The 24,381-nt window shown below is 34.1% G+C and overlaps 1 protein-coding gene across 1 annotated transcript; it reads right to left on the reverse strand.

Annotated features, from left to right (window-relative positions):
- Window positions 1–21,526: 21,526 nt before the first annotated feature.
- LOC113304961 (polyamine oxidase-like) lies at window positions 21,527–24,368 on the reverse strand. Its single transcript, XM_026554080.1, has 4 exons — window positions 24,231–24,368; window positions 23,879–24,128; window positions 23,542–23,735; window positions 21,527–21,606 (listed from the first exon to the last, which is right to left on the reverse strand). Exons 1-4 carry the CDS (start codon window positions 24,346–24,348, stop codon window positions 21,527–21,529), a joined length of 642 nt encoding a protein of 213 aa, XP_026409865.1. The 5' UTR covers window positions 24,349–24,368.
- Between the last annotated feature and the right edge of the window lie 13 nt (window positions 24,369–24,381).

Here is a 24,381-nt window from a genome sequence, read left to right on the forward strand (position 1 = left end):
TCTGCTACACTGCTTTCTTTAACACAACCCAAATGCTCTACCTTCAGTTTCAACAGCAGACTGGACTTCAAAAACCACGGTAACACGAAAAGCAGTTTTCCTTGTAAAGTCTCTCATTACATAGCGTGCCTCATTGTCCAAAGAAGTTTCATCAAAAGCAACATCAATATTGCATTTTATCCGACCAAGAGGAGGAGGCATCCATTTATCCAACAAACCAATAGGGACACAGATGCTAATATTGAAGTTTGGTGTACTAGTCAGAAGCATGGCTTTGCCTCTATTTAGGAAAACTAAGTGGGATTCCTTAGTCTTTTGAAAGACTAAGTTATTTCTGCTACTCCATAGGGACCAAAAAAGGATAGTAACAAACAAGCATTGAGATTCATCAGGAAACTTAGAACTAGGATCAATTAAACAAAACATCAACCAATCAGTAAAAGTCTTGTTACTAAAAGCATGAGTGTTAATAGGGCTGCACATAACCGAATCGACCCGCCGACCCGATCCACACCCGTCGAAAAATACCCGTACTCGAACCGACCCACCTAGGTATGGGTCGACTATGGGTGAGGCACGTGAAACACCACCGTATGTTGGGTCGGTTGCGGGTAGGAACTTCCTTCACCCGAACCGACCCACCAACCCGCCCAATATTCCCTAGCATGCTAGCCCTTAGATTTTCTATCCTAGAATGAATCTCAACCATTGGATTGAAAAAATAAAATACCTAACCCTAACTAAGCATCGCACTCGCAGCCCACACCTATCACTTCGGCCTCTTCTTCTCCCCTTCTCAGAGACAAAGTCACGGAGATTCTTCTTCCTTCGTCAATTCGTTGTTCTTGAATCTTGATTAGTGAATTGAAGGTATGAATCAACTTAAAACTTGTCCCAACTAGTTGAACTCTATGTATTTTTGATTGTTCTTGACTTTCTAAATAAATCTAGGGATTCATTTGAAATTGATTTCAATTACTGAGTTACTGAAACATGCAACTCAGTTGCTAAATAAATCTAGGGATTCATTTGAAATCTAGGGATTAGAACTCAGTTGCTAAATTTTCTGCAACTCCTAGCGTTCTTCAAGAAATGTTAGCAGCGGGTGTTGTTGCAAAATTATGTTTAGTTCTTCAAGTCAACTCTACAACCAGAACTCTTGAGAATGCCAAATAAATTCTTAAGTTGCATTCTAGGGTTTGGAGAAACTCCCCTTGCGTACCTCGTAATTTGCTCTCTTCTTAGTTCTTATCCCTCTTCTTGATCTCCAAAGAAGAATATTTTTTATTATTTTTGGTAGATTTCTTATAATTTTTTCTGTAGATATCATTGAATGAAACAATATGTAAAAATGGTTGTGATTTTTTGTTTACACTTTTCTAACTTAACATGAAAATTGCTAAAATTGGGATAATTTTGATTTCCTGTTAGGATCCTTCTTTTTGGATACTGGTTGAATGAAATGGTTGGGTTGTTCCCATTTTAAAAGTGTTATCTACAACATGACTAGCTAGTCCAAAATCTACAGTATTACGTGTCTTGAATGAAATTCTATCTAGTTTTTGGTTGTAAATATTATGTTAACATGGATCGGTCCTCAGTGGTAGACAGTGGAGGACATATGATGTTGATACAAATGTTTCTTAAGTGAAACTTGTTGTTCATTCACATGTAGTATCATGTGCTGTGGAGAGTGTCGTTGATTTTGATGCTGACTAAGTTGTGATTGCAAATGTCAGTGCGTTGCCGAAAAGATGTTTTGTTTTCCTTGTTTGTTCATTTGCTTTCCTACTTTTTTTTTCCTTGGATCTCTGTCGATGGGATTTTTTATCCTTGGCATCCTTTTTTGATTGCTAATTAAGCTAACACTGACCGTTGTTTTATCTGCAATCATCTGTTTCCCTGTTCTCTTAACTGTAGAGCTAGAGATACTTATGAAATGACTTTTGAACTAAGGAAATAGTTATCAATTGATTGTATGACCAACTTGCCTATATACATACCTGTTTACAGTACCATTGACTGTCTTTTTAAGTATAGGCCCAATCAAATAAATAACTAACTACCCATTTTCTAACTACCCATCAAATTCTTTACAACTCAACCTTCAAATTCATATCAGGGTTAGGCAATTTAATCATTAACTAACTACCCGTTTCTTCCGTTGCATCAGAATCAGTATTTAGTACCGGAAAAAGAATTTTGGATCCTTTTCGAAGTTCCTTAAAGCTCAAGACACTTGAGGCGTTAATTTTGTTGCAAAATTGGTTACGTTCACCAATAGACATGGATTCTTCTACCCTTGGAATCGAGGAGGAGGAGATTGATATTGCTGAGTCTGGTATGTCTAAATTCTCCTAGTCTCTTCTGCTGCTTGTTATTTGTATGTTGGTCGAAATGCATCTTAGACATAAGTGTCGATCTGTTTTCAATATATCAGAGATGTTTTCTATTTCATTCATTCTAATTATGTTTTATGGAGTGATAAGTTAATACAGTTTTGAGGAACTTGATATTGGTTGTTCAAACCTTAGAAAACTTAGGCATCTGGAGTATATTTATATATGTATGTGTGTTTGGGAATTGGGTTTGGGTTTCATTATGGGGTGAAACAAAAACAGGTAGATTCAAAATGATGATTTTTTCAATAACTGTCTTACTCTTGGATTGAGATATCAACAAGTTTATGCCCATAGAATTGAAACTTGAATTTGGTTGATGTTTGTTAGTTATACTTGATTAAAGAATTACCATCGGGTTATAACTTATTATTAGTGTTGTCTTATGGACTGAATTGGTTGGTGTTAAAATTTTTGTTCATCTTGAATAAGAAATTTGGTTCTGATTTTCGTTTTGCGTTCTTTTGTTACAGTGCTGCTGCTGCCTTCCTGGAAGAAAGGAGCACGTCTGCGTTGGCGTTACCAGCAAATTGATTAATGGCTGCTTCATCAGCTGATCAGCATGCCTCGTCGGAAATGGTTTATCCACCCCTAGTAGTAAATTAGGTCTTAACAAAGAAGTTTATGGAAAATATTTGTCTCTTTCATTTTTAAGTAACTTTAACTTTCTACACTTGAATTCTGTAATTCTTCATGAATCATGATACAAGTAATTTGCAAGTTATGACGGGTAACCCACCACCCGACCCGACCCAATCCTCCTTATTGTGAGTCGGGTGAAAAGCGACCCATTGTTATGGTGGGTCGGTTGCGGGTGAAAAGTTCAATTACCCACCAGCAGTGAGTCGGGTGGTGGGTGAGGCCAAACCCGACCCAACCCGACCCATGTGCAGCCCTAAGTGTTAACACACAGAGAGGAAAGGGACGTAAGACCAAAATATGCATAACGGATACATTTGGGTGACAACATATAGTATAATCAACAACATTCATAGGAATTCTAGTATTAAGAACAATCCTAGTTGTTATAGCATTCTTAGAAGCTTTCCAAACAAAAATTTGAATTCTATGAGGAATTATAAGTTTCCAAATTTGCTTCCAAAATTTTTACGGGAGGACCTAAATCCTCTGGTTCCCAAGTAGGCAGATTTAAAGAAAAATTTATCATTCTTTAACAGATCCTTTTGGCTTTGTGCATTTCAATTTTCTCCAACATTTCAAAATTTAGTCCTCCAATTGTCAATGTAAATCTACTAGATTATTGTAGTTATACAATCAGTACAGCTAGTCAATGATAGCGAGATCCTAAAAATTATGTCATGGAACTTAAGCTTAGTAGCTTTGGACATTCATGAGTCCCCTTACCTTTGGAGCACTAGATGCAACAACCTGTACCAAATTGTTTCATAGTGGAGTTACCTTGACGTGCCTCTGGCCTAGATCAGCCTAACTGGTTTTAATACCTGAATTTCTGCCGGGTTTGTATTATGGTCTGACCTTATTATTCTTGGTTCAACAGACTGTCAAGCACAAAATCATCAGACTATCAAGGGACACAAAATCATTTTAAAGCAAGAACGTGTTCTCTTAAATTGAGTCATGAACATAAATCCCCAGGAGGAATGTTGTTTCATGGCGATGAATAAGCTTGTCAAAATAGTAAAAACAATAATAAAAAAAACTCAGAGCTACATAGCTTCCCAGTTAGTATCCTTCATGTTTTAAGAGCGTAAGTATCATTTTTTCGGGACCATTTTAGATCCTCATTTAAAATATATTTATTTGCGTAATAGGTCCTACGAAATAGAAGGGATGGAAAAATAAATTCAAAAATTTTTAAGAAAGCAAACCAAATTTGCGCACCTCTCTAAACCGGGGTGACCTTATTGGAGGATTTTAGGACAAAACTAGATTTTTTTATATAGAAACCACCTATTAATTCTCTCCCTCTATCTTCTCTTCTCTCTCCCCGCTCCTTCTCTTATTTGGTAAAAATCACGAGTGTTTATAAACTTCACTCCAGTGTGCAGAGGATCAACTTCATGTAAATTGTGTTTGATTAATTTGATTTTGTGTACTGGTAAAAAAGAAAACATGACCGTAACACCTAGTCTTCGACTCCCTCCATTTTGAAATTCCTAATCACTATACATATAACTTAGGTATGTTTTTTGGTCCATCATTTTAATCATCCTGAACATGTGAAGCAAAAACTTAATAATTAGCACCTTAGTCTCCAATTGCAAATTTGAACTCAATCAGAATCATGGAATATGTCAATTACCTTTAGTTTTATATCACTAGATAGTTACTCCACTAAAAAAGACGAGATATATGTCAATTATTCTCTAATTTTTAATATGAAAATGCCAACATGTAAAATAAAACGGTCTTAAGTTTTAAAATAAAAAAATTGAACCGCTAACTAAAAGATAGCCATATGAAGGATGAGTTCTACGTATGTTTCCAAGTCCAGATTGGTTTTGTTCATATGACCCTTTTTTTGCTTCTCACATTTCAATTTTCTCCAACATCTCGGTATCTAAATATCTACATATTTTATTTTGAAGTAGTTTTACTTCTACGGCGAATTCAATGTTGTTTAGATTTTGTTTGTTCTCTCTTTGAAGCATGTTCTATTCTCTTAGATCATCACTTCAACAATTTATGCTTCAAAAATAAAAAAATCACTTAAATACTAGGATTAGGAACATTATTAGCATGGGAAATGGATGTGGTTTTGGAATGGATTTATCATGTAGTGTCGAGTTTGTTAGTCAAACGACTCAAACGGGAGGTGGACCTAAGACCTAGTGGGCCTATCACTGCAGGGAAAGCCCAAAGTTGATGCTCTTGGTAAAACGAGAACATTACATGACTACATAACATGAGTACTAAAATTCATTTTTGAAGCACAGTGATGTCAAAAGAATGCCTAGGTTTGCAGTTGATTCTGGCTTTTCAAACTTGCTCACATGCTCAAGCCAAGCATACTACTCTATTCTGGAGCTAATTAGATTTCATACTGAACACCCATTATCCCATTATTATAGTTGGGAATAAAATTTGTATATCCAATTAATCTGGATATACCCCAATCCGGCCAGTTTTCTTATGTGCTTCTATATAATTTTGAAAACAGGGTACAACTGGTCAACGATAGTGAGATCCTAAAAACTAATGGAACTTAAGTTTGGTAGCTTTCCAAATTTACGAGTCCCCTTACCTTTGAAGTTTGGAGTTGCAGCAACCTAGGGGTTTTGATTCATGAATTTTTGTGGCAGGTTTCTCTTATGGCTCAACTGTCTAGTTAGTTTTCTTAGCAGGGGTGGAAAAGTAGTTCAGAATGTCGGGATTTCCTTATCATATTAAACATTTTTCTAAGGAACGTTTCCCGATAGGTGTAGTAAGTGGTAACTACCATCTCAAGGTTCATTTCACGACTCAACGGGTCTAAAAAACACCATTACAGTAGATAATAACAAAATATTATTACTTTTAAGTTAACTAGTTTTTCACCCATACGATGCACAGGTTTATTTATTGCTTATGGAATGTTGGATGCTCTTTCTATTACAAAACCTATAAATAAACTCAAATAAATAAACCAAAGTAATCTCAATAAGTAATTTTGAAAGAAAATAAAATGTACAAAAAAGGGATAAACATCTTATCATAATTATTGGTAAAGAGTATTTTAATTATCGACTTGCAACAATCACTTCACACAACGGAGCAATGGCCTGCTATGTTCAACACATTTGCATATATATATATATATATATATATATATATATATAACATAATATGTTTGTTATAAGTTGTTGTTAAACAAAAACAAACTTCGAAGCACAAGTAAATAAATTTTCATTGTTTTCTTTAGTTCTGCAGACAATGAAAAAAGTTGAAAATAGCGAACACGTTCTTAAGCAAGGTAAATTTAAACTATTTATTAGGAATTGAACTTCTTTTGGTGGGTTGAATAAAATCATACTATTCTTATCAAACTGAATATTCACACCTCTTTCGACTATTGTTTCTTTGTTGTATTTGTTTGTCTTTTTTTTTTGACGTGAAGTTCTCCAAGGTAGAGATAAGTATATAAGGACGGAGGTATACTTATCTCTACCTTGAAGATAATATATAAAATATTTTAGTTAATATCTTCCAATTTTCCTCCACAAGATAATATATAGAAAAGAAAATCTTTCTTTATCTGGTTATGTTACCTCACAGGTGGAAGCATAACTAAATTGCCAAAAATTATTATGACCAAAAGTTGCTTTCCTTGCCATAGCATGCATTAGGGGCACATATCAAAGATCTGCAACTGCAACATCAAGTAACAGAGGACTGCAAATTTTATATAAAATATAGAAAAGAAAATCTTGATCAGCCAAATCTAATACTATTACAATTCAGAGAAAATCGTGTACAGTTAGGGTTTTGATATCTAATTATCTTATGATGTTAAGTTAGGATTTTAATATCTTATTAAATTTGCAAGAAAAGCACACCGGTTCTACTCCTTTGTTCCTTCAAATCCCACTTTATGTTGGCATGAAACAACATTTTCAAAAAAGAAAAATCTAACTATAATCCAATATTTTAATTAAATTAGATCAACAATATCGAAACCGAATTAAATCGAAGAAATGCCATAAAAATGAAACTTATTATTATTATTTCCACGTACTGCACATTAGTTTTATATTGTCTGAAACTGGTCGATCATAGGCACAAAATCTAGGAACGAAATCATAAGAACAAAATCATAAGAACTATATATAGCAATAAAGATAAGTATAAAATCATAAGAACTATATATAGCAATAAAGATAAGAAACAAAGATCACCAGAGAAAGTATAAAATCATAGGAACTATATATAGCAATAAAGATAAGAAAAAAGATCACCACAGAAAAAGATGCTCATTATTTCGTTGATCTAAATTAATCAAAATATTGGATCGACCGAAAATACTGATCCTAAAAGGAATAAAAGAAAAACAATGGTTGCCCAATAAAATATGTCTGATCGGGCAAACCACGTTTAAGAAAAAACTGTCATTGTGAAAGATAAAATTTCAAATCATCTCAAAAGAAGAAACAAAGATCCAAATAAACCAAATATAAAATATAGACAACCAAAAACACTGAACAATAAAACCCTAAAACGATCAAAAAGAACTGTGAAATACGAAAGATAAAAATTCGTCACCTCAAAAGTACACAAAATTATTCCATCAAATCGCTCCATCATGCGTTGTTGAGAATATAACACCATCATCTACAAAAAAACCCAATTTCCAAAATAAAAAACCAAAAAAACCACTTAACAATATTGAAGAAAAAAACCACAGTGTAAACGATAAAAGTTTGCCATATTCGACCAAGCATAGAAATTTCATAAATATAATACGATATTTGGAAATAATATCAATTTATATTCTTAAATTTATGATAGCCATACTTATGCAATGAATAATATGATCGAAATCCATGTCAATCACAATTTTAACTTCTTTTTTTATTTTTATTTTTTTTCCAAAAAATTTGGTTCAGAAAAAGATTATCTAGGTTTTAAAAAAAAAGGTGAGCATGCAGAGGATAAAAACCTAAAAAAAGTTCAAGTTGATGGAGAACAGCGCCCAGAAACAAAAAGATTTTTAGGTTTCGCTTGGACCTTTTATAGAGAAAAAAAAAATCACCGCATTCATGCACGGCTCCTTTGCATACTCCTATTTTGTTTGCATTGCCAATGGATAATAAAACAAATAACACAAGCATATCAGAGAAATTTTTTGATGGGGGCGTTTTTTTGATGGGGGCATGTCGAACAAATGAGATGTTAACATGTGTCATTTATATTAATTGTTTTCATAAATCATGTTTCCAAAAATACCAAACATTAAATATAAACAATTGAGATAAACAAGATTTTCTCCAAAAATACATTTCTTTTATATTTTTGGAAAAGCTCCGGATCGTCTGTGACCTCTTTGAGTGTTTCTTCCTGTCCCACCACTGAAACGTAGCCACGTGTCTCAAGAATTTTATCCTAAATATAATTATATACTACAGTTGGAAATTTGAGACAATTAAGGAAGAAAAATATAAACAGTTAATATTTACCATATTGCTAATGCCTTTCTACGGAACTAGTTTCAAGCCGTTGCATTCCTATTTTTTCTTAAATCTTTGTGACACGGATGTTCAAGTGAATTAATGAAACCTAAATGGTTAAGTTTTACTGCATATTGTTTTTGCAAGGAGCCAAGGACAACGAAAAAATCACTTTTGTACTTAAGTAGTTGTTAGTCTCTTGTTCTTTCATATAAGATGTTGACACATGTTTTTCCTCCCAACAAATTTTGTTTCCAAAAATATAAAAGAAATGTATTTTTGGAGAAAATCTTGTTTATCTCAATTGTTTATATTTAATGTTTGGTATTTTTGGAAACATGATTTATGAAAACAATTAATATAAATGACACATGTTAACATCTCATTTGTTCCACATGCCCCCATCAAAAAACGGCCCATCAAAATTTTTCTCCTTAGTCTCCTTTTCTACCGAGCTTCAATTTTGGGCTTTGCTATATGACAGGCCCTCTAGGTCTTCTTCTTGTATCACTACATTTTCATTCCAAAAGCACGTTCATCTCCCATGCTAATGATGTTCCCGTCTCTTCCCATGCTAATAATGTTCTCGTCTCTTATTTAATTGTGGTTCTATAAACTTAAAAAGTAAAAAAAAAAAGAAAAAAGGATTTATAGAATCCAGATTGGTAGCGAGAGAACTAAACACTGAAATGTGAGAAAATTGAAATGCAAGAAAGCCAGAGAAATAGATTGTAATTGAAGAAAGCATGAGATCGGTCATCTTAACAAACCCATTTCGAGTTACTTGTGTCCCATTAAAAGTCCCAACTTTGGTTTCATTGTTTTGCATCTTTCCTCGCAGATAAAAATCCATTCAAGGGATGAAGAATTTCTTCTTCAGCTATTTCCGGTTAGGTTTTGTAATTGCGAAAAATCTCACAACTACATCTTTATTAAAATCTATAGAACAATCTAAGTTAACTCCATGAAAATCACAAGAACATTCATTAAGATCTTCAAATTTGATATAAAGTAATAAGAAAATCCTAATTTGGGAAGCAAATTATCTTTCTCTTTCCTAAATATCTTGTCTAGACTCTCCAAAAAGCTCTCTCCAATACAAGGTCGCTCGGCTCCTTATATGGGAGTTTACATACTGGAAGATAGCTAATAAAGCCCATATTTAACACGCGTTTACATTGACTCTTCTCGCATACTCTATAAAATCGCATGACTCTTCATACTTTTCTTGTGATTAATCTGACGTCACTCGATGCGTCATTCTGGATAAGATGTATGCGGTCATCTTCGCTTGACCATAATGATCTCCACTTCGCATATGTAATTCGTGTGCGGTATTTTTGTATCTACAGGTTTTATTTGGGGGTTTAGTGTTTTTTTTTCATTTTAAAACTTATTTTGTTTGTCGTATTATTGGTTGGTGGTTCCGTTTTTTCAATTTCAGACTTATTTTGTTGGTTCTTTGAGGGTAGATTTTTGTTGGAAAAGGAAAAGAGAATTACTATGAGAGATGAAGCATACCATGGGAAAGACAAAACCAACCCCAACGAAAAACAAAAACAAACAGCGCCACAAACTTGCATTTCATACCCAGCAAGGCAAACACCACCAACAACAAACAAACCTTCTCATTTTTCTTGGTTGGGGTCCTCTACCCTCTGCCAGGTTTTTTATTGCTAAAAACCCCATGCCGAAATAATTTAGCACGTTCCCTCTTAGTTCTAAGACTTATTTTTTTTTTTTTATATATGGATATGTGTCTATGTATGTATATGTATGTAAAATGCAAGCAAAGAAGGGCCAAAATTCGAAGAGCCAGCAAATAAGGAGCTTAAATAACATCAATGTATATAGTATCTACGCAAAATTTGTAGGGAAATTGAGGACCAAGGCGTAATTTAGCCAGGATTGTTCAGAGATTTTTATTTAAGTAAAGCCTGTAGGACACATGCACTGATTGTTATGGACAAACTTCTAACTACCGTAATTTAGTAGATTTACATTGACAATGAGTTTTTTGAGAACAATTTAAAAGCAGCCAACGGCTCAAGCTGAAACTGACCAAGACACTAGAATTTGAGGCACAAAATTATTGAACTTCTTAGGGAACCAACTTGAAGTTATAAGGTGATTCATGATTTCTTTGAGAAGAATACAAAGGTTTGTATCAGAAACATAGACTTTCAAAAGGCCAAGTAGATTTTCTCTGCTGCAAAAATTAAATCTAGTGCTCATGCCTCATGTGAGATCCCTGTTCTCCGTTTATCATGAGCTTCAATGTTTGGGCTTTCTCTGCTATGATAGGTCTTCTAGGTCTTCTGTCCTGATCCATTCTTATGTCCACTCCTCCTTGAAAGCAGTATACATGATCAGGGCCGTTCCTGAATGTTTTTTGCCCCGAAGCAAAAAAAAAATTTATGCCCCCTCCCAAAAAAAAATTTCCACACAACTGTAATAATAAAAGATAATTATATAATTATATTGACATCTAAACATAAATTTTACAAAGTTCGTCGAAATACTTTCACCCTTCGCGTATTCTTAGACGCAAACTCTCTAATGATGGATTTGTAGTCTATTTTTTCAGCTATGGTTATTTCAATAGCTATCATAACCAAGCCATTCAATCTTTCTTGCAACATTGAGGACCGAAGATAAGACTTGATTAATTTCAGTTTGGAGAAACTTCTTTCTGCGCTTGCCACGGTAACAGGGACGGTAAGCAAAATTCTATAAGCAACCCAAGCATTGGGATAACATGCTTCCAAGTGTTGCAAATAATGTAATACCTCAATTGGTTTCTTTATCTCGGCCGGCAGTGTCCTTTTCATAATCTTTAATTCAGTGTACAGATCTCTCCCATCAATATCTGAAAGTGTATCATAACTTAGATAATCTTCAAGTTTAGTACATGATGCCAATAAACTATCATCACTCATGGATTGTAATTTCTCCAAGTCAAATAAGAAACCATATATGTTCTCGTACTCCTTAAATTGTTGAAATCTACTTTGAAATGAACGCAAAGCACAATCAACTATGTATAGAAAATAATTTTTTCTAAAAGATTCCTCACCTGAGTCAGGAACTGTCTCCTCGCTAGCATCATCATCGAAATGCTTCTTCCGCTTTCTAACACGTTGTTCCTGAAATTTAGGACTAATACCCATGTCAACAGCAATTTGTTTAGCTTCAACTAGTGCAGCTTGGAAGCCATCTCCTATCTTGCTTCTCCCTGTTTGCCATCTTACGGGTATAATGCTTTCTAGAAAAACGTTTACCAAATTTATCATAAGGAAAGTCATAATCTTCAACCCTTCTTGGACCGTTCTCAACTAAAAAATCAAACAATTTTTGATCGATTTTACCCCAATTCTTTGGATCAAAAATATCTTGATTCGGTTCTTCCATGTTAAACTCAGTCGCAGTACAACCATCCATGTCATTTACCTCTTCATTAACATTCACACTGTTATTATTCTCATTTAATTCATTTACATCTCCCCCACCTGCCACAATATCAACATTTCCGGCAACATGTGCATCATTGCCATCTCTGTTTATCTCATTTATATTTTGATCAACATTTTCACAAGTATTGCTCTCAACTGTACGATTAACATTCTCCCCCGTATCAGTAATTGCAACATTCACATTATCTACCACAATGGTTTCACTTGTTCTTACCACATATTTTTCAAGAGACCCAGCAAGAGATTTTTTGAACTCTTCTTTCTTCTTAGATATTTTTCTATTTTGACATCCTGATGATTGCTTTCTTTTGAGTGGAGGCATGCATACGGGACAAAAAAAACAAGATTAATGAATTTCCTTATACATGAATAAAGAGCAATAACTATTTGAAAAAATGGAAATCAACAGTAAAAATATAAAATCAATCCAAATCATGGTGCTGGCCCTAATTCAAATCACCCAAATTAATTAATCATAAAATTAAATTACAATGATACCAAAACCCCCAAAATTTCAAAACCCTAAAACTCTATATGGTCCACCACCAGAACCTAACCCGGCCAACATCGCATCTCTACGGCCTAACGCATCAGTATCATAACCAATCGCTGCCTCGCTGGTCCACATTTTTTCAACACAACCGTCTTATCTTCAACACCTAAGAACTTAGTATTATCATATTTAACAAAACAGCCTTGTTGCTCTAAAACGCCACCATATGCGTTAGAAAAAAGAGTACCAATTTGACTCACTGCACGAGCTACACAGTTAGTACAATCCGGCATGGATAAATCACCTATGCATTGATATAAACCGTAAGCAGTGTCTGCTGATGAACTACCCATGATTGTGAAATTGTTATAGGTTGAGTAAGAGAAATGCTATTATTGGATATCATTTACTGTTAGTATTCCTTAGCCCAACTATAGTGAAGCAATCAGTTTAACCTACAAATTTAATTGTAAGGTCATAAGACTCATAACTAGCTACCTTTTCCAAAAATGAGTTCCCACTCTCATATGCCGTCAAGCTTAAATCCAAAAAGTGGATTTGCCACACACCTGCATCAAATTCAAGCTGCTCCTAACATTACATTTACAAAGTAAACCATCCAAAGGGGATATAATATTCTTTTAAGAAAATATCATTCTGACCGTAACGAAATATCAAATCAAACAAAACATTACACAAAGCTAAATAAATGGATGCAGAGAATACTTTATAAACCGAAAAGCTAATTCTAATTTTTCAAAGGTTTAACAATCAAACAAAAAAGACCAATGAATCAACTAATTGAACACCCTAATAAAGCTAAGCACTAGATAATTGTTGAAATTAAGCATGCCAACATAATTAGATCGATCAAATTAAAGAAAAGAAAAAAAAAATTCTAACCAATATATAAACCCTAACTTTCTCTATTTATATGTCTTTTAGAATCAGAAAACGGGAAAATGAAATCATATTATTGAGATCATATGATTCTCAATCAATGATTTAAGACTCATAGAATACAAGTGAAGTGGACATAGAATTACCTTTCTCCTTTCGTTTTAGGCTCAAAAAGAAAAGGCAACAGTGAAAAAGAGATCTAATTGAAGAACTGAAAATTTTAACGAGATTGACCAATATTCATCTCGAAAAGTCCATATTTAGATTAATTGAAACGTTTGCCCCAACCCTTTATACAGTTTCTTAAATAAGTCCCTAAGTAAACTTTTTTTTTTTTGACGATAAGCTCCCACCACATCAGACAAGGCTTTGCTGCCCCTAGGCCTTGCTGCCCCAAAGTGGGCCTTTCCCTGATTCCCCTTGGGGGCCGGCCCTGACATGATGTTGATTAACAAACTCCACTGCAAGATAAATGCATATTCCACTACATGATGTTGATTTTTTGTTTAAAGTATATTCCACTACATGATAAATGCATCTCAAAACCACGTTAATTTCCCGTGTTAATGATGTTCCTATTATTTAAGTGATGGTCGATAAAAGGAAATGAGAGGAAAAAAATCTAAACAAAACTAAAATAAGTAAATGTTGAAATGTTGGAGAAAATTGAAATGCAAGAAGCCAAATAAAGCTTTAAGGAACAAATTTAACCTAATTAAACTTTACCACGGTGGTGGAAGATAAAACAAAAATAGAAGAAAATAAAAAATCTAAACCAAAATGAAATTAATATGAAGAGGACATCTAGAGAGAGAATATCTAGAGGAGTAAAAACCGAAATGTTGGAGAAAACTGATGTTGGGTTCAGAGCAATCTACGTTCTAATACTACGGAAACAAAATAGCTAACAGGAAAACACTTGATCTTTCGGACTGCTCCATGAACCTCACTACGATATAGGATAAGAAGAAGAGAAAGAGAACCACAGAAATGCAAGCCATAAATAAGAGCAACAAGAAGTAAAGTACTCACATACTTCCTCCGTTCTTTTTTAATAGGCCGGTTTTGTTTTTAGCAAAATTTAAGGAAATTAAGAGAACTAATCATTGAAAGTGGTCCTCATGACACTTGTCAATAAAAGAAGTGAAGTGAAATGGTCCCCATGACACTTATTAGCAAAAGAAGTAAAGTGAAGTGGTCCACATGACACTTGTCATCAAAAGAAGTTAAGAGAAAAGTGGTTCCAAAAAATTAAAGTAACATTTGACTTTCCCAATTAAGAAACTGACCTATTTTTATGAAATTTTTATTTATAGATACTGGCCTATTAAAAAAAAAACGGAGGGAGTATTTAACGTGGTTCAACAATATACACAATGTGTGTAATATTGTCAACATTCACCAAACGTCTACGACCTCTTTCTTTATTATAGAACCACCAATTGAGAATTACACAAGAATTGAATAATCAATTAATCGACTCACCAGAATATGACAGAATACAAGAACTCTCAAAAACGTCCTATAAATCCAAAGTCATGTCTTCACCCATACGAGATAATGTTTACCACATTATCATTCACAACGAGACGATCTTCTCTGCACACCCTAACATAGATTATCATGGACGCCTTCAGCTCAACAATGGTAATCTAATCCAGCACCACCAAGATGATCTTCTCCTTTTACAAGATGTCTTACCAACATCTCCATATGAATACTCCATAACAATGTATCTCTCAACATCGATAAGTACTCCAAAAACACCATAATGATGTACTAATTCCATCATTAATGGTTTCTCACATTCACCCCAAAAGGTGGGATGAATCCCCTAACATCTCTACGAGAATTACCTTGAGAATTCCATAGCTAAAACTCATAGCCTAGGCCTCCTTATATAGTAGATATATTACTTAGGATTATTAAACTTTTGTACCCAGCAAATGACCAACATCTAGGAATGGTACCCAATAATTGAAAAATTAAGGGTTGGTACCTAGACCCGTTATTGACTGTCAAGTCAAGATGTTGACTTAGTTAAGTTAGTGTTCTATAACAGAATGACCATTATTACGCTCTTATCCTCATCTATGATAACAATGTCTTAAGAAGTCCCAATATCCGTCAGTGATATAACACGTGTTTCAATCTCTACGGGTCTCAACATCCACGCGTCTCAATTTCTAGTTTCTTCTTTATTTTCTCGGCCTCTTTTCTAGCACAGAAAGAAATAGCCAGGTTTCACCGAGCATGATTCAATCCTTGTCGATGTGGGTGAAATCTTCATAGAAATGAAATTAATAAGCTAATCGTCTAGATTCAAGCTGCAGAAAAACTTTTGTCTCTTTCAACAAATAACATTCATTTTGTTGAATACCCAATCAATTTCTCAATCAAGGCAAATACCCCATTTCTAATCCCATTGATGACTGGGTTTTCGGAAAAGTAGAAGAAAAAGGAAATCTCGATATGGGTTTTGAATTCAGTTTCAAGATTGTAACTGCTAAAGAACTCCATCAAACCAATTTCAGGTGAAGGAGGACATAATCGTCGACCACATGAACCTGATTTGTACGGTATATTTTTATGAGATGGCTCTTAAACATTGGTATGGATTAGATTTGTTTTATTCGAATTTGACTGTGTTTTGTTTGTTAAGTAAAGAGGATTAGAATTGTGATGGTAATAAGCTGTTTGTTAAAATGCTACAAAGAAATTATAAATCTGAGAGTAAATTGACACCATTCGTTTGGAGTGTTTTAAATGCGTGTTTTAGTTTCTTTTGATATCAACGACATGTACATGAGCAGAAACTACAACACCTGAACTGAATGGTAGTAATAGTGAAGATGCGTAATTTAAGAAAGCTAAAAGCGAGAATACATCAAAGATATGGTGTTTTAATGACCCGGAATCACAAAGAAGAAAAAAAAGAGTTGCTAGTGATGATCGTTGATCTTGTATCCAGAGAGAATGAGACTTTGAAGAAAGCTAGTAGGTGCTTGTTCCATGAATTACCACTCTTTTACTTTTTTAGTTCATAGATTTGGTTTCATTTTCCGTGGTTTTGTTTATGACAAAATTTGATGATCGCAGACTTTCAAAATTGAAGATGATAAGAATATTATTTTGATGCTCAATTTGATTTTTCTTTGGCAGACTCACGTGCCCACGGCAATATAACGGAGTGAACTAATTGATTTGTATTAATCATTTAAATTGTTAACAGACAATTTGTATTAATCATTTAAATTGTTAACAGACAATGGGGTCAACAGGTATCTTTAACTGTCAATAACAAGACAAGATACCAACCCTTAATTTTTCAATTATCGGGTACCATTCTTATGTGCTGGTCATTTGATTGGTACCAACGGTTAAATAACTCTATTACTTATCCTACAAGTTTAGGGTTTCCTAACTTAGTTATTCAGTTCCTAAACTTTAGGATCAAGCAAAAAACCGGCCAAGTTTTGGTTTATCCCAAACCCAAAACTCCACCGATCCAAAAGCAAAGTTTGACTTCCTTTTCAAACTTAAACACCGACCTTAACGCTATCTATTCGTAGTTTGAGTATTTTTTAGTTTGAGTATTTTTTACAGTATCTTTTTTACTTTTCATGGTCACAATGCCAACTATTCGTAGTTTGAGCACTTAATCTTACTAGCGTTTAGCTAAAACTGGTTAGCTGCCCATCTAAGAATGTGGACCCCTGAAAACAACTGCGTCGATCATTGTCAGTTTGGTCCAACCCCTAAAAACAATTGCAAAGCCGCTAAAGGCTAACACTAAACTTGACCAAGACGTTAGAAATTTGTGGCACACAATGGTTGTGCTAGAGTAAATAAGTGTCCGGGGGGTGTAACTTGATGTTGTTATATGGAGGTGTGTTTGCATCAAAAGGGTGGACTTTCACATAGTCAACTACTTTTGTGCTGCAAAAATCTAGTGTTTTTCTCTTTTATCACGAGCTTTCAATTTCGGGCTTCCCTGCTATGATAGCCCTGCTAGGTGTTTGAACCTCTTCCGGTTAATTAACAAACTCAACCCTACATGATAAGTCTATTCCAAAACGGCATTCATTTCCCATGCTAGTAATGTTCCTAATCCGTGATGATCAAAGATAAAAGAAAAAACAGAGAAAAAAAAAATCTAAAACATAACCGAGATTGATACCAGAGAAGTAATCACTGAAAAGGCTTCAAAAGAAAGAAGGCTTCAAAAGAAAGAAAAGAACAGAAAAAAATGGAAATACTGAAATGCTGGATAAAATTGAAGGAAAATTTCTTGTTTGGTCCTAAGCCCATAAGGTTATTTATAGCAGGGTCCAACTAGATTTTACTCTTATTTTAAGGTCCAAAGTTATTTGAAAACATGGAAATGACTAATATACCCCACTGTTTAAGTACGTGTAAAATAACATACTACCATAGATTTGAGTACATAACTGATACACTGTTTACAAATTTGAGTAAATATCTACCACACTGCTTACAAATATGAGTACACATATGCTACACTACTTAGGAATCTGAGTACTCCTCAATTCACTTTACTTTATTGCAGCACCAGCACCTCTGCAGTCAACCATTCACCACTGCCTTCAGCTCCATCTTCTCAGTAATCTTCTATCTTGCTGCATCACAATATTCTTAGCTTAAACCACAACTGCAACAGCTACATCAACACCATTGTCATTTCAATTCTGCTGCAACACAGACTATCAAATGCAAGTAAAACATCGTTATCATATAGGCATCTAAAAGATGATTAATTTATCTCGCAATAACTCATGTCATTTCTGTGTCCGTCCTATGCAATCTCTAATTAAGATTCAATTAAGTGCTTTGATATGCACCAAATTTATGCCTATAATTATGAACACAATAGAATATGATTTCTAAACCTACAATATTACAAATTTTTCTAAATGCGAGCAAAGTTTTTTGTACATGGAATGTCGTCTGATGGAGGATATTACCCTTTGTATTTGTATTCATCATTCACATCTGAGAATGATGGTCTGCTAAGTCGAAAATAATCGCATCTAAATCAGAACCCAAACCACATTTTTCTTAGTGTGAATCACCTCAAACATGACCTAGCATCATGCAACTTGGGGAACTCGTTCAAGTTGGTATATGATGTGTAATTCTTAAACATATGCCGGGAAATATCTAGTCAAACAGAAAAATTATTGTTAAGCTCCAATAGAAAGGCAGTACATTCCGATAAATCCTATTGCATCGGGATCGATATCCTAAATTAGCTAGAAGCAAGAAAATAAAACTGCAAAATAAAATACCCATAAGAACAAATCAAGGTAAAATATCGTTATTCAAAGTGGATTCCAAGAGGAAATCAAGTAAATGAGAAAAAAGTAATGTTAAGACCTGAAAATTGTCCCGCATTCCTTAACTGACCAGATATTGCGAGAACTTTGCACATTCAGACTGAAATATCTCATATAATGCCTCTAGTAGCTCAGAACTAATTTGCTCATCCAAGGAAATCAAAATTAGGGTTTTGAACGAAACTTCAAAATTTCAAATTTGGTGCTTTGAAAATTAACAAATCTAGGGTTACCTGGTATCCCTGTAAAGACTCATTTTGTAAGTCTATCGAACTCATTTTTTTAAAGAAGTAAATAAAAACGAAGAATCAAAGTTAATACGCACCTGATCAGGTAGAGAAAAACTTAACTGAATGTCAAGAAGAAGTGATGAATCCGTAAAATCTAACCGAATAAAAGCACATATTTCAGTATTCCATATATGTACTCCTGGATCAAACCAAAAAAATAAGAAAAAATCTATAAATTCATAGTAAACACAAAAATAAACAGTACGTCATATATGTACTGATGGTTAATACACAAAAGAAAACTGAAAAACAAACCAAAAACCATAAAAATATCAGATCTACCAATGAAATAAACATAAAACATGATTTTTTATTTAGATATGAACTTGTTTCATCAAAATCCACCAGTATATCATATACGTACTGATGATTGATACACAAAAGCAACTCAAAAGCATATAAAAAACAACCAAAATGAAACTAAAATCATCTGCATGTGAAAACCAAGTAATGAATCCATAAAAAACAGAATCAAAACACTTTTTTTTCCCAGTATTCCATATATATACTTCTAGATCGAAGAAGAAAAATATTCAAAACTACAAAAATAACAAAATTAAAGCATAATTTTTCAGTACATCATATATGCACTGCTGATTCATAATCTAAAATTTAGCTGCATGTGAAAAACAAGTAACGAATCTATGAAAAAATAGAATCGAAACACTTTTATTTGAGTATTCCATATATGTACTTCTGGATCAAACAAGAAAAATCTCCAAAACTATAAAAAACAACAAGATTAGAGCAGTATATTTCTGTATACCAAATATGTACTGTTGATTCATAGTCTAAAAATCAGCAGCACGTGAAAAACAAGAGACGCATCATGAGATCGAACTACCAAAACCGCAAAAAGAAAGTGAAAACATCATGAAATCGATCGAATTTTCATGATTCAGTTGAGAAACAAAACAAAAACAAAGAAGAACTGGAGAAAAATTAAATAACATACCTGTAAAACCACTAAACATCTTCACAAACCCTAGGTCTAAACTTCATAAGCGGCAGCAGCAGAGAAGAGGAGAGGGAGAGAGAGAGAGAGAGAAAACGCATCTGAGAAGAAAAAGAAAATTGAGGAAAGCTGCTTTTATTTCTGTTATATATAGTGAAGGCTATTTTGGGAATTCTTAAAATGCGCGTAATAGGTTACACACGTGTGCAGGACCTGGGCTTAAAAAATTGGGTCCATTTTTCTCTTTTCTTTTAATTATGGACCTCCGGTTACTGGACTTTAGTGGGTGGACCTGCCACTAACTAAGAACACTATAATAGATTCTATAGGTAATTCCTACAAAATTGAATTGCAAGAAGCCAAAGAAGGGCCATATGAACAAACCCAGTCGAGGTGACCAGATATATGTAAAGTTCATCCTACATCTATTTTAGGAATAGCAGATAAACTTTTTCATTTTAAAACTTATCCTGTTCCATGCTGTTTTGATTGCATGCAGAGAATTCCAGGCTACAAATTAGAGAATTCTCTACCCTTGGTCTATTTTAGAAAGTTACCACACCATGCCCATTATGAAAGTGAACGATACTTAGAACAGTGTTTAATGTGATATGGTCAGGATCAATGGAGGATACTAACAGGCTATGTTATATTAGGCGCTAGGCAGGGCGAGGCGAGGCGCTCAGAAGAGAAAAGAAAATAAAAAAATTTGCTCATAGTGTTTTGCCTTGGGGCGTTTTATTGCTAGGCGCCTCTCGGGCCTTTGACAACATAGCTTATAGGGAAGCTAAGTAGCTCATGTGGAAAATAAGTATACTTGGCTGAATTATATGATCTGTCATGATGCAAAGTTATTCACCGCCTTGAAACAACATTTTTCTGCGGGATTTTGTTCATGTGGTTAGAGGGCCAAGGAAGGAACTGATCAGAGAACAAGAACATCTAAATTTATCAATTATCAATGCAAAATTTGTAGGAAAATTTTGCGTTTCATTTCCTCATTCAATCCCTTCAGGGGAAAGCAGTACATCATTTCGTTTTTAATTATAATCTCTAAACAATCCTTGCCAACTGCTATCTACGGCCTTGCACAATTATTTCAAGTGAACAAGCTGCTAATTCCACAAACCTTGCTTCGAATCTTTTGAAACTCCGAATTAGCGTACGGATCAAATTTTCTTTTAAAATAAAGTATAATTTTTTATCCATTGATCTCGTATGAAATCCCATACCCAACTACTACTTTCATGCTCTCATGCCGAGGAGGTTATGGTACTTGGTATAACCATAGAGCCAGTGACCCCAAATGTGCGTACTGGTGCTGATGTTGGTGTCCCTGAATTTACGAATTATCCTTTGTCTTTTGGCTTTTGTTGGTGCCCCTAATCCATTGGTAATAATATTGATGCCCCTGAATGGTTTGTATCAGAAATTTAGACTTTCAAATGGCCAAGTACAATTATGCCTCATGTGTGATCCCGTTCTCTCTTATCATGAGCTTCATTATTGGGCTTTATCTGCTATGATGGGCCAGCTAGGTCTTCAGTCCTCTTCCCCTCTTATGTCCACTCCTCCTTAAAAGTAGTAATACAGGGTGTTGTTTAACATACTCCACTGCATGAAAAATCCAAAAACCACACATTTCCCATGCTAATGATGTTCCCATTATTTAACTGATGGTCAATGAAAGAAGATGAGATGCAAAAAAAAAAAAATATACACATAAAACAGAAACCAATACCTTAGAGGTAATTACTGAAATGTTGGAGAAAAACGAAATGCTAGATTCCAAAGAAGGCTTGTATAAACAAATCCAATCTCATTAGTTTTCTCCATGATTGTCGAAGATAAAAGAAAGAGAGAAAAGAAATAAGATCTAAACCAAACCCAAATTATATCCAGAGGATGTTTAGGAAACTGAACACCCGAAGGTTGGAGAAAATTGATATGCAAGTAGACAAACAAGAGTGGCAACCAGAAAATTGATATGCAAGTAGCCAAACAAAAGTGGTAACCAACTACTCAGTAAGAACAAACGAATCTAATTACTCTTCTATAGTTGTTTTAATTAGCGATTCATCTTTTCATTTTAAGGCTTTCTTGGATTTTAGTTAGCGGACTGTTCAGTTTTTTTTATGGAAAAGTTATAAAATTTAAACCAAAAAAGAAGTCAGGAATTTTTTTCTTTTTTTTTACCAATAATAAGATAGCTAAATCTTAAAAAATATTCAAAAAAAATCTTGCTTAAAATATTTAGATCATGAAAATCTCAAAACACGCCAGAAATATATCAATGAATAGTTAATCACAAAATCCAAGATTTCATCATAATAATAAACAAATTAGAACACAACATCCACGATTTTATCGTGATAAATCGAATGATCATCACATAACAAATAAATAACGTAAAGTGTCCAATGTTCAGTGTCTGTTTATACAGTCTTAAAAAAAATCCTAATTACAACCCCAAATTATCAATTAAACTCTAAAATAGATAAATCGGAAAAGAAAAAAAAAACTAATTAGCCCGGTCATGGGTACTAACCTTTTGATCCGATGATGAATCACTTTTGCGCGTATCTTGTTAGTGGTCCTGCACATCAGTTGGAATTTTTGTTAATATTTTAGATAAATATTGAGAACAAAAATTATAATAAAAAAGAAGCTAATACAAAACAAACGAGCATGAAAAAAACACCAAAACAATCAATAGTCGTCTTAATTTCACTATTATTTTTCTCAACTTTGTTTTTCCATAATTAAAAATAAATATCTACCGCCACTGATTGCGGCAATATGAAGACATCTAACTTCATCAATACTATGTTATGGTGGCCCTTCCTGTCCAACCACTTAAACGTAGCCATGTGTCCATGATAATCTATCTTAAATAAAAATATCTGAGAACAGTTGGAGATTGAGTAAATAAAAAAAAACAATTTAAAACCATTTAAGACTTACCATTTCGGTTAGTATCTCCTCACGAACCTATTTACAAACCAGATAATGCTTTTCGTTCTACACTTCGGTCCTAATGTATCACACCAAAAAAAACACGTTAAGACTGAAGGATTAACCAGAGTAACCGTTGTTTACCACAATTTATTAACTGCTAAAAAGTTTGATGAATCACAAAATTGCAGATAATTCCATTGATATTAATAATGATATGATTAATAAATTGTATTAGGCAGGTTCCTATGAACATGTTCTAAAGGATTGACCAGTGCAACCATTATATTAATCGATGTACTACACAACCAGAAAAAAAATAAGCTTGCTGTTTCAGCTGAAATTGATGTGGAATATCTTTTAAGTTCTACAAGCATTTCTAAGATTGACGACTAACAAGTATTGTACTAGAGAAAATTTTTGATGGAGACGTTTTTTGATGGGGGCATGTGGAACAAATGAGATGTTAACATGTGTCATTTATATTAATTGTTTTCATAAATCATGTTTCCAAAAATACCAAACATTAAATATAAACAATTGAGATAAACAAGATTTTCTCCAAAAATACATTTCTTTTATATTTTTGGAAACAAAATTTGTTGGGAGGAAAAACATGTGTCAACATCTTATTTGTCCCCCATACTCCCATCAAAAATTTATCCAAGATTGAGATATCTTCTTGTCCTTGACATGACAAAGAAATCGACAAATGTTGGCTGAATGCCGAGCGTTCATCTGCTGCATCGTACGCTTCCTGAGCTACAGATTCTTCATAAAGCCCTCCTCTGGGTTATAAAAAAGGGAATGAGATGATAGATATACATATATGAGTTAGTTTTGATTCAGGATCTTCTCAGTGAAGTGTATAAATGCGTTTACATGCTGCTAGCGGAATTTTCATAAGGATCGATTGACATGATATACGTACATTTGTGTGTAAGTATGACTCGCGATTTGGTCGACATCAGAGTAAAAGGTTCTGAGGCAGATGTTGTTCACCAGAGTCCAAATGGGATTTACTTGTTCCCCGTTAACCCCTTCGACCCAGCTTGCACCCACCTCTACGGGTACACCTGCAAAGTTAGTCTTTCTGATACGACCACCAATTCTGTTAGTTGCTTCCAGTATCAAAATGTTCTTTATCCCTGCATCAGATAAAGTCTTTGCAGCCGTTATCCCTAAAAGCAAACATCACGAAAATATGATCAGCGAGAGATGTATAGGTCCATAAATAGTGCATGCAAATTTGCATGATGATCAATTTGCATGATGTTACACACCCGACATGCCAGCTCCGACCACAATGACAGTTGGAGTATGCGCTCGAGCAGCCATAGTTTGTGGCAGATCATAGAGACCCAGGAATATTACAATAACTATTAGGAGAACTGAAACCATTGGTGCTTTTTTGTTCTCTATATTAGATTACTA

Source organism: Papaver somniferum, chromosome 8 (genome assembly GCF_003573695.1).
Source record: "Papaver somniferum cultivar HN1 chromosome 8, ASM357369v1, whole genome shotgun sequence".
NCBI classification, from domain to species: Eukaryota; Viridiplantae; Streptophyta; class Magnoliopsida; order Ranunculales; family Papaveraceae; genus Papaver; species Papaver somniferum.

Excerpts from the sequence above, each read along its gene's own strand:
- LOC113304961 (XM_026554080.1), bottom strand. The coding sequence starts at position 24,348 with ATGGTTTCAGTTCTCCTAATAGTTATTGTAATATTCCTGGGTCTCTAT. Across the intron at positions 24,129-24,230 it reads GGTCGGAGCTGGCATGTCGG|GGATAACGGCTGCAAAGACT; the intron begins GTGTGTAACATC and ends GTTTGCTTTTAG. Across the intron at positions 21,607-23,541 it reads TTTTCCTCCCAACAAATTTT|TGGAGTATGTTAAACAACAC; the intron begins GTTTCCAAAAAT and ends TTTTTCATGCAG.